The following is a 19,462-nucleotide window of genomic DNA, read 5'->3' on the forward strand; positions in this document are numbered from 1 at the left end:
TCCTCCTGTCACCAAAGATAAGAAGTCTCCCTTCATGGTTATTGATTTTGTTTTGTTTGGGATAGAGGGGTGGGAGTGGTAGAAGGGGATAGGGCCACCCCTGAAGAAACATTTTCAGGATCTACAGGTCTAGCAAGTGGTTAAAAACCCCTTGGAGCTCAAATGACAAGACATTCAAAGACTAAAGAATTCCCCCAAGACAGGCTCATGTGTTTTTATTGTAGCCTAAAGCCAAATTCCAACTCTGGAAGCATATACAGTCGGCCCTCCCTATCCATGGTTCCACATGGGCAGATTTGAACAAATGGAGGATCGCATCTTGGGTGCCGGGCAGAGAGTGCGAAGAGCCGCCTGTACTGCTCCATTTTATATAAGGGACTGGAGCATCAGTGTGGATTTTGGTATCCATGGGGTTCCTGGAACCAATTCTCTTCAGATATCTAGTGACGACTGTAGCGACCACGTAAGTCACTGTCTTACCTAAAGAACTCTGATCAGGGTCTCGCCTAGAACTTAGAAAAAAGTGTATGAGATGCAGCTGAAAGACACATCATGGAAATGATCCAAAGGGAAGGAAAAAACCCAGACACCTATAAAATAGGACCAATGTTGTAAAATATCAATACCAAGAGTAATGTTTAAGAACGTGGACTCTGGACAGATCTGGATTCTACTGTAATTCAGACTCTTGGTACTTCCTAGCTGTGTCATCCTGAGCACGTTACTTAAGCTCTCTGAGTCTCAATTAAGTCCCCTGTAAAGAGGATTTTAATAGTTACCTCTATTCATCATAGGATTATTGTTAAGATTAAAAGGACATAGCAAGTGCTCAATGAATACTGGCAACTATTATTAAACAATTATTCTAATAAAAGTTCCAAGTTCCACAGGTTTCACTGGCATCCCCAGGCAGGAAAACTGTGGGCCACAATCTGCACATTGTTTCTTCGAATGGGATTTTCCTTTTCAATTCCTTCTTTATGGAATATCCTGTTAATATCTGATTTGTTTTTCAGTTAATCCTAACATTTAAGTGCATTCGTAAGGAGAATCTGTCTAGCCATTGCCTAGAGCTGCCTCAAGTTTTGCAGAAGTCTTTTCCGCTGCGGAGGGCAGGCTCCGGACGCGCAGGCTCAGCGGCCATGGCTCACGGGCCCAGCCGCTCCGCAGCACGTGGGATTCTCCCGGACCGGGGCACGAACCCGTGTCCCCTGCATCGGCAAGCGGACTCCCAACCACTGCGCCACCAGGGAAGCCCTTGCAGAAGTCTTTTCACTGATCTTGAATCACGTTGGAACTAACTCTAAATAAGTTAAATTCTTTCTGGGTTTTACAGTAATGTTAGAGCTACTACCTTCTTTTAATAATAGGGATGCTAAAGTAGCAAAGTGCTGTGCTGGTGGTTATATGTCTAACCGACTCCCACAGGGATTTGAACGGCAAGAAGGAAACTTCTGATCAACAGCTTCTCGAAAAGCAAATGTTCCAAAAGCTGCTCTGATTTATCGGCAATCACATACTCCAATCTTCAACATGTTTCTAAATTTCTGTTTTAGGAAGAGTATAAGCTCATCTTTTACAAACATTTTCTGGCACATTTTCTTAACATAAGCTTAAGAATATTTGGGGGAAAATCTTAAGTAACGTAACCACAGCAGATTTTAAAGCGAAACATCTACCTTCCAAATCATTGGGAAGATGGACAGAAAACAGACTGGAAGAAAATACATCCAAAAGTCAGTGATTTTTCTCAGATCTTCCTTTCGATTGCTTTCTCTCTGATATTATATATCATTTATTTTACCCCAATTACTTATCCAAATTCTCTGTCCAAATGTCCTTTATTATATACATATCAAAGAAGTTACAGACTGATCAAACCATAGTATGACTTAACTTTCATTGTACTTATCCTTCCAGAATACAGAAAACAAACAGATCCATCATGATTTGCTCACATGCAGCTCTCACATAAAGCACCAGTGAAAACAGTTAAGCTCCTATCACAGGTTTTCCATTCTTTACTCATTGGAACATCCCAATGAAGGGAAGGTCACACTCTGCGTACGAGGATGCAGAATAAAGACAGACCCCTTCCATGAATTCAGAGGGCCAGAGGTGGCCATGGCTTCATGGACCAGAGTCTGGCGTTCACTGACGTAGTATCTGCTTCCAGCTGCCACAGCAAGAACAAAAAAGACTGAGACACCCTTTTGTGCATTTTTCACCAGCAGCCAAGTTAGGTATATAGACCTCTGTTATGTAGCAGTGTTCTAAGTTGGACTTTGAGAGATTCAGACACATCAAGACTGGTCAGAGTACCTACCAGAAGCCATTTAAAAAAAAAAAATCTAACATCCATTTGCAATGGACCAGCTCACAGCTTTGGCACCGTGTGGCAGCAGATGAAGAATTTCCTTACTGAAGCTTAGCATGCAGAGAAACACTACAGAATTTCCTAAAGTGGTCCTCCGTGTGCAGTAGACATACATGCACCCCACACGGAACTATTCCTTAGTCAAATACGTCTACTAGATTCCTTTCTTGGTGATTCATAATAGCATATTAAATGCCCTTACAAGTCCTATAGTAAAGACATTTGCCTCAAGTGATCTGAATTAGAATCACTCTTTTGTTGGCACATCCATTAACATCCTGCAGAAGGAGTGGCCTGGAGAACGCCAGTTTGGGAAACACGACTTTACAGTGTAAGCGTAGAGCACTGGCCGGCACAGCACGAGCAGGGAAGGTGCCTTATGGATGGAGGTGGCACCTATGCAGGTGGCCTTGTTTGTGAGCACATCAGACATCCCCTGGGAAATACCCAAAATTTTGAAAAGGGTACTTTGTGGGGGCCGAGGGGTCCTGAATCAATGAGTTAGAGAAATGACCAAGGCAATTTTAAATTATAATAAGAATTATACTTCGGTTGATATGATTATAAGTACAGCCCTCCTCCCAGAAATTCAGATTGATATAGATAGAAAGCACAGAATATCACTTCGTCGCTCCGGAAAATAAGGCAACCGTACAATGTATCATGACATGTGGTTGAGCTGAGAGCATTACTGAAGTCTCCAGACCAGCAGTCGACAAGTCTAAGCTTCCTCTTGTTACTAAAATAGCCTCCACAATAATAAAAGAAAACCACAGTCATGTACAGCTAACTCCCTACCTTTTAATTATTCATGTTAATACCTTGTATTTGTAGAGTTTATACTTCATAAATGTTAATCAGACCCAAGGATTACATGAATAATGGAAATCTGCAAATAATTACCAAATCTGATTTTAAACAATGTTTTCAATACATGCTCTCCCCAGAAATCTCCCCCAAACACAGCCTCTACCCTCCCCCCCACTTACATTCTTCCTCCTAAAAGAAATCTTAGTATAATTAGTCTTATCAAGAAAGCCAACTTAACTTTTATATACTTTGCTTCTTCTCTGGTAATGTAACAGTAGTGATACTGAATGACCAAAAGGGAGAAGCAATGAGAAGAGGAAACCAAAAGGCTCAGGCCTGCAAACAAGATGCACTTGTTTGAAAAGGGGAATCTGAAACCTAGCTCTAAGGCCCAGCCACTCTTTCAATGGAGATGATAATTGCCTTCCCTCCAGCTCTGCAGGGTGGTGGTACCATCTGCTTCCTCCCCCAGTGACTCAGTATACCTGCCAAGAACAATGAGCTTTAACCCACATTACTGATGCAGTGGTTTCCCTGTCCTCCCTCGGGGGAGGGGGGGGGCGCGGGGCGGGGAACCCCACAAACAATGCCGTTATTTTAAAAAAATCTACATTAGCCAATGTCTGATTTTGCTAATTAAAACCAAATACCATGTTCATACCTATCCAACTGGCAAAAATCAAAATGTCCTGCTAAATCCAGTCTAAGTGAGGATATGGGGAAATGTGACTCTCATATACGGTAGGTGGACTTAATGCTGATAAAATTGTTTAGGAAAGCAGTTTGGCATGTGAAAATGCACATATCATTTCCAGGAATCTACAGAGAAACCTGTGCATATGCCCAAGCAGAAGTTTATAAATGGTTATTATAGCACGATTTGTAGTAGAGACAAGGCAAAAAATACAAAACTCTCATCAACTTCTCCATCGATCTGTTGGGGAATAGTACAACTGCAGTAGAGTCACATTAGAGAATTAAACTGTGATAAAGTCACATTACAGAATTCTACTCAGCAGTTAAAACAAATTACATTGATCGTTTTTGGATAGCTCTTTCAAAATTTGAGTGAGGGGAAAAGTACGAGGTAGCAAACTGATACATTAATATGATTTATATAGATTTAAATACACACACGATATTTATAGATATATACATGTAGTAAAAGTACAGAAACAGACTGGAAGAGTGCATGTTATTTCCCTGAAGGGGAAAAGGGAGGCAGGGAGCAGAAGACGACAGGACCATGGAAGGATGCATAGGAAACTATGCCATTAGCTATAATATTTTATTTATATTTCCCCAAATTATGTATTTTAATATAAAACATTTAAATATTTTTTAAATGGTCTGGGATGGGTATCTGGATATTTATTATGTAAACTTACAATGACATGTAAGGTGAAAATGTGTTGGGTCGCCAAGCCAACAAGTAGTATCTTCCTGAGTATTGTCTTAAGAACAATGCACTACATTTTCAAACACACTTTCGTGTCCTCATTTTTGTGCAGCTGACAGGAGAGCACTGAATGGCTAACAATGTTGTCATCAAGGTAATTGTCAAGGATAGCTAGTTTCGATAAAAATATTTGCTACAAGTATACATTCACTAGGTATCTGAGATTATTTTCAAGTTATTAAAAAACCAAACGTAGAAGAAAAAATCATCTTTAATTATATAATTAATTATCGGAGCAGATGCAACCTTGTTTTGATTGGTTCCGAGTCTCCCAAAATTTAGGAGTCTTCGCAGAAATGCTGGTTTCTCAGAACTATTAAGATAAAGCCGTCGGGACTTCCCTGGTGGCGCAGTGGTTAGGAATCCACCTGCCAATGCAGGGGACATGGGTTCAAGCCCTGGTCCGGGAAGATCCCACATGCCGCGGAGCAACTAAGCCTGTGCGCCACAACTACTGAAGCCTGCACGCCTAGGGCCTGTGCTCCGCAACAAGAGAAGCACCGCAATAAGAAGCTCGTACACCACAACAAAGAGTAGCCCCTGCTCACTGCAACTAGAGAAAGCCCGCATGCAGCAATGAAGACCCAACACAGCCAAAAATAATTAATTAACTTAAAAAAAAAAAAAGATAAAGCCATCGAACTAAGAAAAATTTCCAAATAACCTTCGCTGCCACTCACCTGCCAGCGTATTAGTGCCAGGCACAGTTACGAGCACGTCTGACACATTATCCCACTTAACCCTTAATAACCCTATGAGAAAGGTGTCACTATTATCCCTGGTTTTTAGATGAAGCAAGTAGTCACAATATTAAGTCCCTTGCTGAAGTATACAGTTCAGAGGTGGCAAAACAGGCTCCAGAATCCAAGTTATTAATCCTACACCGTATCGCCTCCAAGAGAACATGACGACACAGCTCAGACGTGAGCGATCAACATTTGAGCAGCATTCAACTGCTCAATTCAACATTTACTTTAACATACAATCCCCAATTTAAAATTTCAGAGATGCTTCTAGGACATTGACACCTGACCTGCTCATTGTACCAGTCAGAGTATTTGGTTTTCACCAGGGACTGCATTACCAAAGACCTGTCACACCACTGGAAATCGGAAGCATCCCTGCAGATCTAAGAAGGCTATCTCCATCAGCATTTGTAAAAGGAAATTAATTCTGCTTCACCTTTTGACGGACTGCAGATCAAGAATGCTGCATTTTGGCACCAGCATATCCTGCCGCCCTAACTATCCTAAGCTATGAACGGACCCATATTCTTGCTACGGCTTCATACAGGGATGCCTGCGTTCCTTCCATCAGCATCCTAGAAGAATGAACACTGAGCCTCAGGGCCACAGGGGTGGAAACAGATAGTGCTAAACGCTACAGATTTGTCCAGGATGAACTATTAATCATAGCCCAAGACAGTATTATTATTTATTTTTTCTACTTTAACTTTCACACTAAAACATCACAGTAAAGCGTTAAGATAAAATATGCTAGAGGGGGCTTCCCTGGTGGCGCAGTGGTTGAGAGTCCACCTGCCGATGCAGGGGACACGGGTTCGTGCCCCGGTCCGGGAAGATCCCACATGCCGCGGAGAGACTGGGCCCGTGAGCCACGGCCGCTGAGCCTGCGCGTCCGGAGCCTGTGCTCCGCAACGGGAGAGGCCACAACAGTGAGAGGCCCGCGTTCCGCCAAAAAAAAAAAAAAAAAAAATCTTGGGGGCAAAAAAAAAATCAAATCTACGACACTAGAAATGACTAGGTAGACCGCCACTGCAATGGTTATGAGAGTACGCCAGAAGAAAGGAATTCAAGAAACACTAAAAGCCCTGAATTAAAATTTGCTTTTTTAAAAAAATTTATTGACGTACAGTTGATTTACAATGTTGTGTTAATTTCTGGTATACAGCAAAGTGATTCCGTTTTATATATATATATACACACACACACACACATTCTTTTTCATATTCTTTTCCATTATGGTTTATCACAGGATAAAACGCTTTGCTTCTTAACACATGACCTGCAATAGCGTGGCCTCATTCTTTACCCTTGTTCTCTCGAAGTAATAAGGCGTAGACCAGGGATTGCATTCACTTGCTCACGAGGCATCTACAGTTGTAATGATCCACAAGAAATGACCAAGAAATCCTCAGATGCGGCCTGGAACATTCAATTTATTTTTCTCGCACATATAATGCCTCACCAAAAAATCATCCTGCTGGCCACAAGGCTGAGTCATCCTTTGACCCTCGGGATTTAGTTAAATCCAAAGTTGGTGGGCAACAGCCCTTTTGAACTTTACCTTCTTCCTTCTTCAAAATCATATCAAATGAGGGGACTTCCCTGGCAGTCCAGTGGTTAAGAGTCTGTGCTTCCACTGCAGCGGGCACGGGTCTGATCACTGGTCAGGGAACTAAGATACCACGTGCCGTGAGGTGCGGCCAAAAAAAAAAAAAAAAAAAAAATCAAATGAAAACAGAAGTTCCTTCTTCTTTTTTCTATTATTGAGTTTTAATCAGAATAATACAAGCTATATGCCTTTCTACTTATTTTCTCCCTCTATTCAAGACAGTAAATTATGATGTAGAAGCTAACATATTCACAGCAAAGTGCCAGAAAATGTTAGATGTTAAGAGTGAGAGGTAGAGTGGATGAGACACGGGGTGAATACCAGCTGTGATGTGATTTGATTAAAACGATTGTCCAGCAGCAATAAGGGCTCATCTGATGGTGAGAGAACAGGAAGGTGGAACAGACCTGAGCACTTTCACATAGCAGTCGGTAGCCCTAAAGAAGAAGAGGCCATTCAAGGATACTCAGCCTGCAAAGGAGGCCCAGGCATCATTGCAAGTGCATCGTTGAAATGGTTACCCATGAGTCCCAGGCTTGAAAAGAGGGCAAGTGAGCTGGAAGGGTACTAATAACTGTAAGGACACAGAGGGTTCAGGAGCCTAGGGGTCATGCAGATGGTGACGGGTTTGGAAGGTGTGAGGCTGTGTGTCAGGTAGAAGGATGAGCTCACATACCTGGAAAAACCACATTGTCTAGCATGCGGTAGGCATAAAATCAGTGCTTGCTGAATCTGAAGTTTGTGGGTGCCTAGGGGAATTTCTGAGTTCATGATATTGTAGGTGGAGCGGTAACAAGTCCCAGCATAGACTTACACTGCTGGCTGGTTAGCTAAGCGGAGTGAAGTGAAGGCCATGAAGCAAAGTAGATGTCCATGTCACTGCAACTCGTGGCAGTGGAGTGAAGATGGCTTTGAAGCCACCTGAATTGTGAGATAATGTAAAGTTGATTGATGACTGGAAGCGTTGACTCAAGTGGCCAGTTTGGAATTGCATTCATAACTCATGCTGTATTCTAGATTACTGTATAACTGTATTCTAGACTACTAGATGGGTAAAGGGAAGCTATAGGGTAATGCACAGCACCAAGCAAGAATTAGGAGAAAGGTTTACTGTAGTGTCACAGAAGAATCAGCAGTAACAAAATTGTCAAAAACAAACAAAAAAAAGTGATACTGAAGCAAGTCAGGGTAAAAACCCACAGCGCCGAGGTTTTGAATCCAAACGTCTCAGTTGCTACTTTGCATCTTTATATGTTGCTGACCGAAAGGTCTGCACCAGGAACCATCTACCCACAAAGAATCTGTTTTTCTGGGTCTTGCGGGGGCAGGGGGAAAGGATGATGCAGACATGATTTATTTTTATAATAATAAAAGAGAGGCATAAAAGGATATTTCTGAGGACGGCTTAATGAGATGCACCAAAATGGGTCGGGGACCAGCAGGCACATGACTAGGAACACACCGGACTGCTAAGTTAACAGAGGCTCTGGTCTCTGAGATGTTTCCTGCTCCACAAAGAAGCAGGCACGAGCCGTAGACACTACTCGTCAAAAAGCTCAGGGAGGGTTTAAGTCAACGATGATGTGTTTCTTATGTCATTTCCCCCCGGCTTGCAACTTAGGCTTACAGCCATGATAGTGAATTTCAATTGTTCCAAAGTAAGGTAAATGCTTTTAACACTTCAAACGTGGCAATGATGAGTATACACTGCAAACGAAAATGAATTATTTTATGATGAGCTTTTGGCAGGTCAAGGAAAGATGACGGTAGAAGGTGCTTCTGGAATGGTTTTACACTGAAATTTAGTCCCAGTTAGTCACTGCAATAGCTGCAGACTCAGTCACAACTCTTACTTGTCCCAGCAGAAAAGTAACAGGTCACCCCGCATGAAGGCTAGTGGACAAATGTCTTCAATATGAAGTCACTGTCTTATCACCAGGCAGGGTGATAACTGATCTGTTATCTCTGCTTGCCAGATTCAAAGCCAAGTCCTGGACCTCGGAATGTTCCGAGGCCTGAACAGGCAGTGTCTCCCAGCTGTGCTCCCTCATTTTCTCTGGCTGGTGGTGCCAGTGTGTCAATCTCTAATCAGTCATGTGACAAATATTTAGGGATCTTCAACTACGTACTAGGCCTTGTATAGGTGCTAGGGATACAGTAAAAATGAAACAGTTACACTCACTGCCTGCTCAGAGCTTAGTCTAGTTGCGGAGACAGACATTAAACAACTACTTGGCAAACAATCTACAATTTGGTTGGAGCGAGAAAGGACAAGTCCCAGATCCTGCGAGAGCCTAGCACACAGGACCTCGCCTGATCTCTTAAGGAAATGACATTTAAACTGAAGGACAGGAACTTCCCTGGTGACACAGTGGTTAAGACTCCGAGCTCCCAATGCAGGGGGCCTGGGTTCGATCTCTGGTCAGGGAACTAGATCCGACATGCATGCCACAACAAAGAGTTCTCATGCCACAACTAAGGAGCCCTCAAGCCACAACCAGGGAGCACACCTGTCACAACTAAGCCCTGGCACAACCAAATAAATAAAATAAATATTTTTTAAAAATTTAAAAAATAGGGCTTCCCTGGTGGCGCAGTTGTTGAGAGTCTGCCTGCCAATGCAGGGGACACGGGTTCATGCCCCGGTCCGGGAAGATCCCACATGCTGCGGAGCGGCTGGGCCTGTGAGCCGTGGCCGCTGAGCCTGCGAGTCCGGAGCCTGTGCTCCGCAACGGGAGAGGCCACAACAGTGAGAGGCCTGCGTACCGCAAAAAAAAAAAAAAAAAATAAATAAATAAATAATAAAAAAATAAACCGAAGGACAAGCAGGAGTCAACCAGGTATCGCGAAGTGGAGGGGGGAGGAGAAGCAGAAGCCACAACAGGTAGAGAAGAGGGCTCTGCCTCAGCGCACAAAGACCCACCAGCAAGTGCATTTAGTAACAGCAGCCGTAACATCCAACTAGTGCTTTCACCAAATGTTCGCCACACTTACTGCCGACTGACTAGTGAACGAAACAAGACTACCACAGAGAAATAAAGGTATTAAAACAAAAGCAACCTAGAACAAGTCTTGGTACTGAAAATACGCATATAGGAAAAGAAAAACGACCCACATAAAGCTGACAGCCCCACATGTGAGTTTCTACAACCTAAGTCACTGGTAAAAACCTGCCCACAAGTCTAGGACATTTCCATCAAGCAATTCTCACACACACACACACACACACACACAGGAAGGAAAAATAAATAAAACTGCCAGTTATAAGGAAAAATTTTCCTTTTGATTGGTTTTCATGACGGCAGAGGATCATTGCTATTGCTGCCTTGAACGAGGCAGACCAGGAGCTTTCCACTGATCCCGATGAAGAAGAGGGACACACCCTCTTAATCGTATTTGAAATAATAAATGATCTGACATAATGGCAATTTACTTCCTTCACTTAACACGACAAAATTACAGGGTATCGCGATGAGTAATCTACCTAACATGTGGTATATCTGATCCACGTGAATAAACACAGGACAGTGATCCAGTCACATATGCCTATTGTGGGAGAGGGACTAAGAAGGCCTCAGAGAGGCAGGCCTCCTGGAAACTTTTCACAAGCAAGTTAAAAGGTAGGAGATTAGACTAGAGAAAATCTCTTTCTGATAGAGACTGATGAGGGTGCCAGAAAAGACAAGCATGATGGTCTTTTCCCTAAGCCATTCCCCCAAGAGAACATGTTGGTAGAAGTTACCAGAAAATGTGGGATTTTGATATATAATGAGCCCCATTTATTTCCCAGAGAGTGTGCTAAGTATTGTACTTATGTCATCTCTAATCCTCACCACCACCTGCGACTATCATTTTCTTTAACACCTTTATTAGAGTATAATTGCTTTACAATGTGTTAGTTTCTGCTTTATGACGAAGTGAATCAGCTATACATATACATATATCCCCATCTCCCCTCCCTCTTGCGTCTCCCTCCCGCACTCCCTATCCCACCCGTCTAGGTGGTCACAAAGCACCGAGCTGATCTCCCTGTGCTGTGCGGCTGCTTCCCACTAGCTATCTGTTTCACATTTGGTAGTATACATAAGTGTGACTATCATTTTAATAATTTCACTTTACAGCTGAGTAACTGAGGGTTGGAAATAACGAGGTTAAATAAAAGTAACTTACCTATTTTCACACTTGATCAAAACTGTGAAAATAATTTTCCTTGGTCTATACTCCTAAGCTCCATTCTCATTTCACATCCCACATTGGCCCTAGGATGGTAAATTCTTTGGAATCTGGGCAAAATCTGTTAGAATTCTCTCTCTAACAAATCAATGCTGGGCATATAGTCTTAAAAATAGGACTTGCACCTTACAGTCAGCAAAGATATTCAGTGGTGCTCTGGGAATTATTTCAAACACAAAGTCTTACGTCCATACGGCCTTTGTATCTGGATCTGAAGTATAAGGGGGTATGACTTGCCTTTTGAAGCTGGCAAATCTAGAACATAAACCTAACACACAGAGGGTCTGACATAAACGGGGCTCTTTCTAAAAGCTTATAAAATCTGAGAATTAAGATGGACTCTCTCAAAATTACCTCTGCTGCTGTGAAGGTATTAGTTTCTGCTAAAAATCTGGTCAAGGTGCCTGCAAGTAACCTGGAAAATTTTTGGTAGCAAAGGATTAAAGTTGCTCCTTGAAACATGCCGATGTTAGTGGAAATGGATACTCAAGTCAACCTTCCAATAAATAAGGTCTAAGATTTATCAGCTGGGAGATCCCCACCAAATATGTGTTTATGCTTCCTATGGTTGGAGCAGTCAGCTAAATTTTAGCCCCACTGATAACAGCTCTTGAAACAGGCACCCAATTTTTAAGCCTATTAGTTTTATAGAGCAAAGCAAATTCCATGATATGTAGTACCTCACTGTACAAAAAAACGTGGTTAGGTGCAGGTTAAGTTGTGTTCCACTAGTACGCAGTGATCCATATGTTAATTTCTACTTCTAGAACACAGAATACCTGAAAGACAGCTACTTACTCACAGATATTTATGAGAATCCAGTGTGTGCAAGCCATACATTAGATGTTGTGATCCTTGTTCCTGATATGCTCTGTTCTTTTTTAACAAATATAAATGCTTCGAATAAAACATTGTATTTAGGGTCTTTTAAGAAATACAAGTTATACCAATCAAAGATTTTCTCCTCATAATAGAGATCTTTGATATTATTGTTCTTCTAACCTATACTTTTGCCTCACTTGCTGTAAAATTCTATGGTTAAAACCTTTTGCCTAGTCTTGAAATGGCACAAATAAGGACACTGGGAACTGGACAAGGATCCAAGTCCTACGGAACAAAAGAGGAAAAGAAACGAGGAAATGTGTGAGAATGACTCTTGAGTGGCATTCACACTTCTTAACATAACACTCCTCCTTGAAAAGAAAAAGACTCAGGACTTAACAAAGAGGACATTACACAGAGGTGCTAGATCACCACCTATCCAACAGGAATATAAACGGTAAATGGTAGATTGTATTTCATTTGGAAACTTTAACTGGCAGAAATTCTACCTTTACAGTGGATAAGTCAAAAGAAGAGGAGTCACTGCAGGCTCCATCAATACACATTTTAACCAAATGGGAGTGGGGAGGGGAGAAGGAGAGCATAGTCTGTCAGAACTACTGTGTCCTGATTTCAAGGAGAAATGTTTATTTCTTTACATTCTAACCTGCAATTAGCTAACAAGAGGGGCAGAAGGCATTAACCTAGTTATTAACAAAGTAGTCAATTGATTCCACCTTGTAAACATATACTTTCATTTTTTTCAAAGAAAATGATGAATACTATGATGGAAAACAACAGAACAGCAGAATCCCTAGTACACGATTAGACAAATGCAGTGTGGTAGAGAATAATACAATTGACACATCAGACACATCCAAACATAGCGCTGTCTCTTTTGAAGTAGTTACCTTGGAAGGACAATTCTAATACCATCAACACTTCTTAAAATTCCTATGTTAGTAAGACCTTTAAGAACCAGAGAAAATTATTTCTGAATGTTAAATTTACCTCCATTCAATAGCTTTCCCTGCACTCTACAAAGTACTTATGAAGAGGAGTAGTCCTGGCCCTTAAGCAGCTTACAGTCTAGAAAAGGGCATGGACGTATGCAGAGATCATTTCATTACCCTGTCAACCCTTCCTCTGATTTCAGTTTATATTCTTGCATTATTTGTACATACCTGTCTTCTCCTACTAGACAGTTAAACACTTCTGAGAGCAGAAACCATGCCAATTATCTTTGCATCACTTCCACAATGCCCAGCAGAGCAATCTGCACAGAGCACTTAGCAAATACTGGTTTAGGGAGAAAATGTCATATTACTTAATAATCACACGGTACTCAGCAAAACTCATCATAAGGCAGGTTTGCCTTGAAACCTATTCAATGGCATTTAGTCACTGCAATACCTAAACAATCTCTCCTAAGCAAGTTATACAGTCAGCATTACACTGAGGCTTGGGTTCTGAGGTATAAGAGCAATAGCATACGCCCAGCTCACTCTCAATTACTAAGTGTTATACGTCAATAATAACCAGGCATGTAAAACATTCATATTGCTATTGATGTGTCACATGGGAGAGAAATCTCTCCTTTAATAGTTGATCTAGTCTACCAGCTAACCAAACTACTGCCTGACCCCATCAGGTAATTTTGAAGCCACCATTGGGAGTCCAGATGGTAAATGACATTTTCCTTCCCACTGAGTTCATTATGATGGTTTTCTAACAGTAGAGTACCTGGAAAGATGCTACTGTCATTAACCCAGGGTAATCCCGGATAGCAGCATTTAGCTTATTCAATTTAGATAGCAAGCTTCTCTATTCCTGGTAATGATAGAACAAAGATACTAAGCATGAAAACCAGGTTTGAGACACGGTTAGGTGATTAGACCATGGAGTAAGCAGGAAAAAAACCCCAAATTTTTGATTGCTTATCTCAATAGTCAGACATAAAAGATAACCTGTATGTCATCCAGCTATGATGCTTTGGAAATAATTTAGAAAATAGGAGTTCATTAAAAGTTGCAAAAGATGGTATAGGCAACTAGTGACTGGTAAGAATAACAGAGCAGGCAATGACATCTAAGTGGAAAAGGAAAAATGAAATTGTCTGAAAATCCAGGTTAATGTGCTACCTTGCAGAGAACAGGCTGTCTGCTAGACGAGGCCCTTCTTAATAACCGCATTCATTTCAGGACCGACCATATCTGGCAGCAGGAAGCAGTCAAGGATGGACAAAGCAAAGAGGACACAAATCCAGAAAGTCACAGCTCTATGGACTAGAACTGTGTTGTCCAATAAAGTAGCCACTAGCCACATGTGGCTATATTTAAATTTAACTGAAAGTAATTAAAATTTTAAAAATCAGTTTGCCAGGTATAATAGCCATATTGCAAGTGCTCCTAGCCACGTGGGGCTAGTGGTTATCATACTGGACAAGTGCAGACGCAGAATATTTCCATCACTGTCCTGATGTACAAAGCTAGACTTGAAAGTGAGCATTCCTATTGCTCCTATAGACCTGATGAGAAATTCAGAATCAAAGCCAATAGTCTTCACCATCAAGAATATTAGAGGGGCTTCCCTGGTGGCACAGTGGTTGAGAGTCCGCCTACCGATGTGGGGGACACGGGTTCTTGCCCCGGTCCGGGAAGATCCCACGTGCCGTGGAGCGTCTGGGCCCGTGAGCCATGGCCGCTGAGCCTGAGCGTCCGGAGCCTGTGCTCCGCAAAGGGAGAGGCCACAACAGTGAGAGGCCCGCGTACCACAAAAAAAAAAAAAAAAAAAAAGAATATTAGAGATACCCAAGGTGCTTTATCTGCTTATTTTATTGAATGTGTCCATAAATTAGAGACATTTGGGGATATACAGAAAGAAAGTCTGGATATCCTTATCAGCCCGGGGCTTTTTTCCCCTACTCTTCCGCCTCCGCCCCCCTGCCCTTGGTGTGGGGAAAGATAGAAAAAGCAAAATGGTAGGGGATCAGAAAACTCCTTGATTTAAGTCTTTTATCCAAGGAGTTGCATAAACTGTCAAAACCAAACAGATTTTTAGAAGCACCGACTCCCCCCAGCCCTCTTTCCTTAAAAAAAAAAAAAAAAAAATGCTAGAGGCAACTGAAAAGAACCTTTCGGAGATAGAAGAGGAATTCAAGAGAATTACTAAGGACAAAATGGATGGCTATCCTAAATGACTGTTCCAGGACACCCAAGGAAAAAGTGCCTCAAATCAAGAACAATATTTCCAAAACTACACAGTGGCCAGGATTCAACAAATCCACATTAATTTTAAAAGTCACCAAGTCCTAGGAGGCCAACTGATTTGCTACTAACAATTTAAAGTATTGAGTTCTCATCAAGAGAACACCCTGGTTCAACATCTAATTCATGGGCAAATAAAAGAATCACCTAAGTCACCTTCCAGTTACAGCACCAACAGATGCCTGAGGTGGGTTGGTCCTCAGACAGAAGCAATGTCTGACCGTAAAATAAAGTCAACTACAGCAATAAGACTCTACTTACTAGAACTTCCCTGTGTACAGCCTTTTAAAAATGAAGTAAAAATATACTTTTGGATTTAAACTAGAGAGTTTCAATTATATTTAATAAAAGCAAACAGATACACTACAGAACCAGGAGAGAGAGAGAGACAGTCATCTTCAGACACTGCATTCTATGTAAACACTCATTCTATCATTGCTCAAATATTTGCTTGCTACTTTGCCATGCTACTGCTCCGTGCCACACTGAGGAAAATGGGATCTCTCAGTGATAGAACAATCTGAATGTGAGCTAAAACGTAATCAGCACGTCGGCAGCAACAAAACTGATAACCTATCAGCTTAAGAACAGCTCATATATATTTTGGGAAGGGGGTTGCAAGAATTCGGATACTGGAAAACTTAAAATGTAAGCCTTAAAGCCCTTCTTCAAAAATGCATGACGTTGCTGATCATTGCAGCCCTGGCAGGGTGGCCATGAGACAGCACTAAAGATGATGCAGTACGTGGGGACCAGAGAAGCCGGCGAGCTGCTGCTGGATTTCACCCTCATGAAAGGACAGCACATGAATCGGTCCTCTCCTTCCTGTAGCCAGCCCATCTCCACCTCTATACAGTTGTAGCAGAGTTGCCATCAGAAGTTATAAAACCTCACGGTCCCCTCCCTGCTCCCCAGCTTTTCCCCCCACAGTCGTGCTCAGTGTTTGTTTTCCTCCTCTCTCAGCACTTCAAAATAGAAAAGGGGGTAATATCTTGACCCACTGCCCATGGAAAGGCTGCACTCTTAGGTCACTCTATCCAACTCATCCCTCTTGAGGAACTCGCCTCATTAAACAGAAATCACCTGATGCACCTATGGAAGGTCTTGGAGAGGTTCATTTAAACCTTGATGACTCATATTCCCTCCTCCTGATGAGGACAGCCATTGGCAACTGTTTGTTTAAGTGAAGATTAAAGCTCTCTAGGCCAAGAAAGCAGCCTGGGTCAAAAAGGCAGCTGATCTGAAACCTACCAAATCTGCAAAATCTGTTCCCCGTTTCATGCATACACAGCCCTACAGAGTGTATAAATACCACCAGCAAACTGTGCTAGGAGATCACCAGCACTCCACGCAGTGTGTACCCCGAACAAAGTTGAGAAAATGTGTTACAGAGAGCGTGGGAAACGGGGGCTGTCTCCGGCTCTGACCAAAGGGTAGGGCTAATGCATACCTTTTGGTCTTCTGGAATGTCCATTCTTTTGCTGTTCATCTTCCTCATTAATGGTGAATAAACCAAGGGGGACTGGCCTTGCATTGGTCTTCTTCAGTCTCTCTTGTCGGAAAGCTGTAGCTGATCCAGGCATACCGCTGCTACTTGTTTTTTAATTATTAGTCTATCAAAACTATATGCTTATATAATTGCAGCTCCCAGGAAGCTGCTAGTTTCTAAGCTGCCGGTTCATTTGAGCGCTTGTAATAGATCCCCTATGGGTAAACAGTGTGCAAACAGCTGACAGATACTACCAGCCTCTTGGCAACTGAGGCCCCACAGTTCCCCCTCACCTAGCAGCACCCCGCCTCCTCTGCAAGCCCCCTCCCACTTACCCCTCACAGGCACATGTGCTGGCTCAAGCTCGCTCACGCTCACACACACACACACACACACACACACACACACACACACACACACTCTGTCTCTCTGTCTCTCTGTCTCTCTCTCCTTCCAGAAAGGCACGCAGGTCGGATGCTTCCCCCCACTGCCTGACCTGCTCAATCAGATCCCAGCTTCTCCCTCCTGCTGCAGCACCTTTTCCCAATCTTCTTTTCCTGCTACGGCACGGTAAAATATTCAGCACACACAGCACAGAGGGGAAAATAGGAGATGCTGCCGTTAACAGTTGCCCTGACAACCCTGACTTATCCTAATCAAGGAGGGCTGGGAGCGGCTCCATCTCCCCGGTGGAGCCGCCAGCCTGCCGGGATGCTGGTCCTGGGAACTTGCCAGCAGAGGGTTACAGCGTGAGGCGAGCAGCCCAGCCGCTGGGCAGCTCCCTCTTCCAGTCGGCGGCCGGAGTAGCAGGAGGGGAGGAAAATGCAGTTTTGCTTGCACAGGCGTCAGTGGACCCCAGCTGGGAGAAAGGGGCTCAAGGCAAGACGGCGTTTTCTTCTTCTGGGGGGCCGGGTTTTCCATCGTGATAATGATTGCGAGCCCCTGGATAAATGAAGGCATGGCTGGTACCCCACAGCTCGCTTCACACTCAGTAACACATCCCAGTTTCCCTGACATTCTTACAACCCCAGAGTCTGTATAAACGCAGGCTTGGTGGCAACTGTCCTGAGGACCAGTGCGGCCCTGTACCCAAGACCCTCCAGGGAAGAGAACTGTGCCTGTTCCCACAGAGACCACAATCTGGAATACCCCTTCTGCAAGTCTAGCCGAAAGGACAGAAATGAGACACTACGATCCTCCAATGGGAAAAAAGCTGCCTTGATTATATCCAGCCAACTCCCCCCAATGCCCACTGCTCTGGGCGAGTCCCTAACAGCAATGCTGAGCAAGTCTCAACACTTGACCCAATTTTAGTTCTTTTCTTGACTGATTTCTCCAAAGCACACCATCAAGTGATTATTGTTTTCTCCTGAAATAAGCTTTCTCACTTTATAAGACTCTCCATTTCTAGGCTGCCTAAAATTTATACTGTGTGCAAAAAAACCTAAATATACAATAAATGACATTAAAAAGTCAACCTCCAAATTAAGAAAATAATCTTTGTTCTTTTTGTTTCTACCTTTTAATCAAATTCAAGTCAGCTTAGAAAGTCCAAAGCAATCCTCTTGCTCCCAGCCCACTCTTATTTTTTTCTCAATCCTTAAACTTATCCAAGAGGGGACGCAGGGACTTTGAGGCGAGGTGAATATCCTCTCTAAATCCTTTGCATGGAAGAGCAACTTCAGACAATTCACTATCCTCTCGGTACCTCAGTTTTCTCTGTAAAATTGCGGTGATGACATTTCTCTCATAGGATTAGGGGCAAGGATTGAATGATGGTGGTGCTATAGCAGTAAGAAGTGCTCAATAAAGAGCAGCTGCTTTAATTATATCTTATAATACATTGTTGTAACTAGTTCAGTTTTGCTTCATAATTATTTAAGGTGTTTCCAGTTCAACTGTCAACTCCATCAAGGGACACTTCTGCTTTTTATCTACTTATACTGCCCAGTCTCGGACTGGAAATGTACTAAACGGTTAGCAAATCCCTGCTGGAAAAAAACAGATAAACCTTCAGAAATCTTTCCCTGCAAAGGCTGGGAGATTTAATTAAGTTAACATGTTTAGATTTGTGGCTTAGAGAAACACAGGAAATTTCATATATGGAGTTTATTTAAAATCATGTTAACCTGTGATGTAGGCATTTGGAATAAAAGACTGGAAAACGAGCTGAATGGGTCTGAGAAGGCATCTGAATCAGCATCATTTTACACACAAGGAGGCTGAGGTCCACGAAGTGAAGTTTCTTGCCCAAGTCAAATGTTAGTTGGCAGCAAGTCTACGATGAAAATTTAGATTCTCTTCTTCCTACTCCAGTTCTTCTCCTTCTGACAAATACTTGGCCTACAAGGTTTAGAATCCTAGATCCCTCTTCAACTTCTACAGAGATGGCAAGATGTGGAGAGGAAAGGAAAGGGAGGATCCATGCCTTGAAATAAACAGTGGATACAAACTGGTTAATGTATTTCCATAACCTTCTGTAAATGGTAAACTTTTTTCTGAATTAAATAATTTTTTATTTCCTATTTATTTTTCTTTAAACAGATGATCAATAAACACAGGCCAATTATCACACATAAACATATTTATGAAATATTTTCAAATCTACTTTAGTTTCTTTTATTTCTAGAGAATCAGGCTAGTACTTACAA

At 42.4% G+C, this 19,462-nt stretch overlaps 1 protein-coding gene across 3 annotated transcripts in view; it reads right to left on the minus strand.

Annotated features, from left to right (window-relative positions):
* MAP7 (microtubule associated protein 7) overlaps positions 1-19,462 on the minus strand; it is a 165,060-nt gene that overhangs the window by 125,698 nt on the left and 19,900 nt on the right. The window contains exons 1-2 of one of the 3 annotated variants that reach the window (XM_029223717.1): positions 17,544-17,668; positions 16,773-16,912 (exon numbers count right to left, since the gene is read on the minus strand). The exons of the other annotated variants lie outside the window; for them this stretch is intronic. Of the exons in view, the coding sequence (XP_029079550.1) occupies positions 16,773-16,905 (133 nt within the window). The 5' untranslated portion in view covers positions 16,906-16,912; positions 17,544-17,668. Of the gene's footprint in view, positions 1-16,772; positions 16,913-17,543; positions 17,669-19,462 lie in introns of those variants that run through there. 3 annotated transcript variants of the gene reach the window in all.

The sequence above is a fragment of the Monodon monoceros genome, unplaced genomic scaffold (genome assembly GCF_005190385.1).
Source record: "Monodon monoceros isolate NGI ecotype Baffin Bay Population unplaced genomic scaffold, NGI_Narwhal_1 Super_Scaffold_15, whole genome shotgun sequence".
Classification (NCBI taxonomy): Eukaryota; Metazoa; Chordata; class Mammalia; order Artiodactyla; family Monodontidae; genus Monodon; species Monodon monoceros.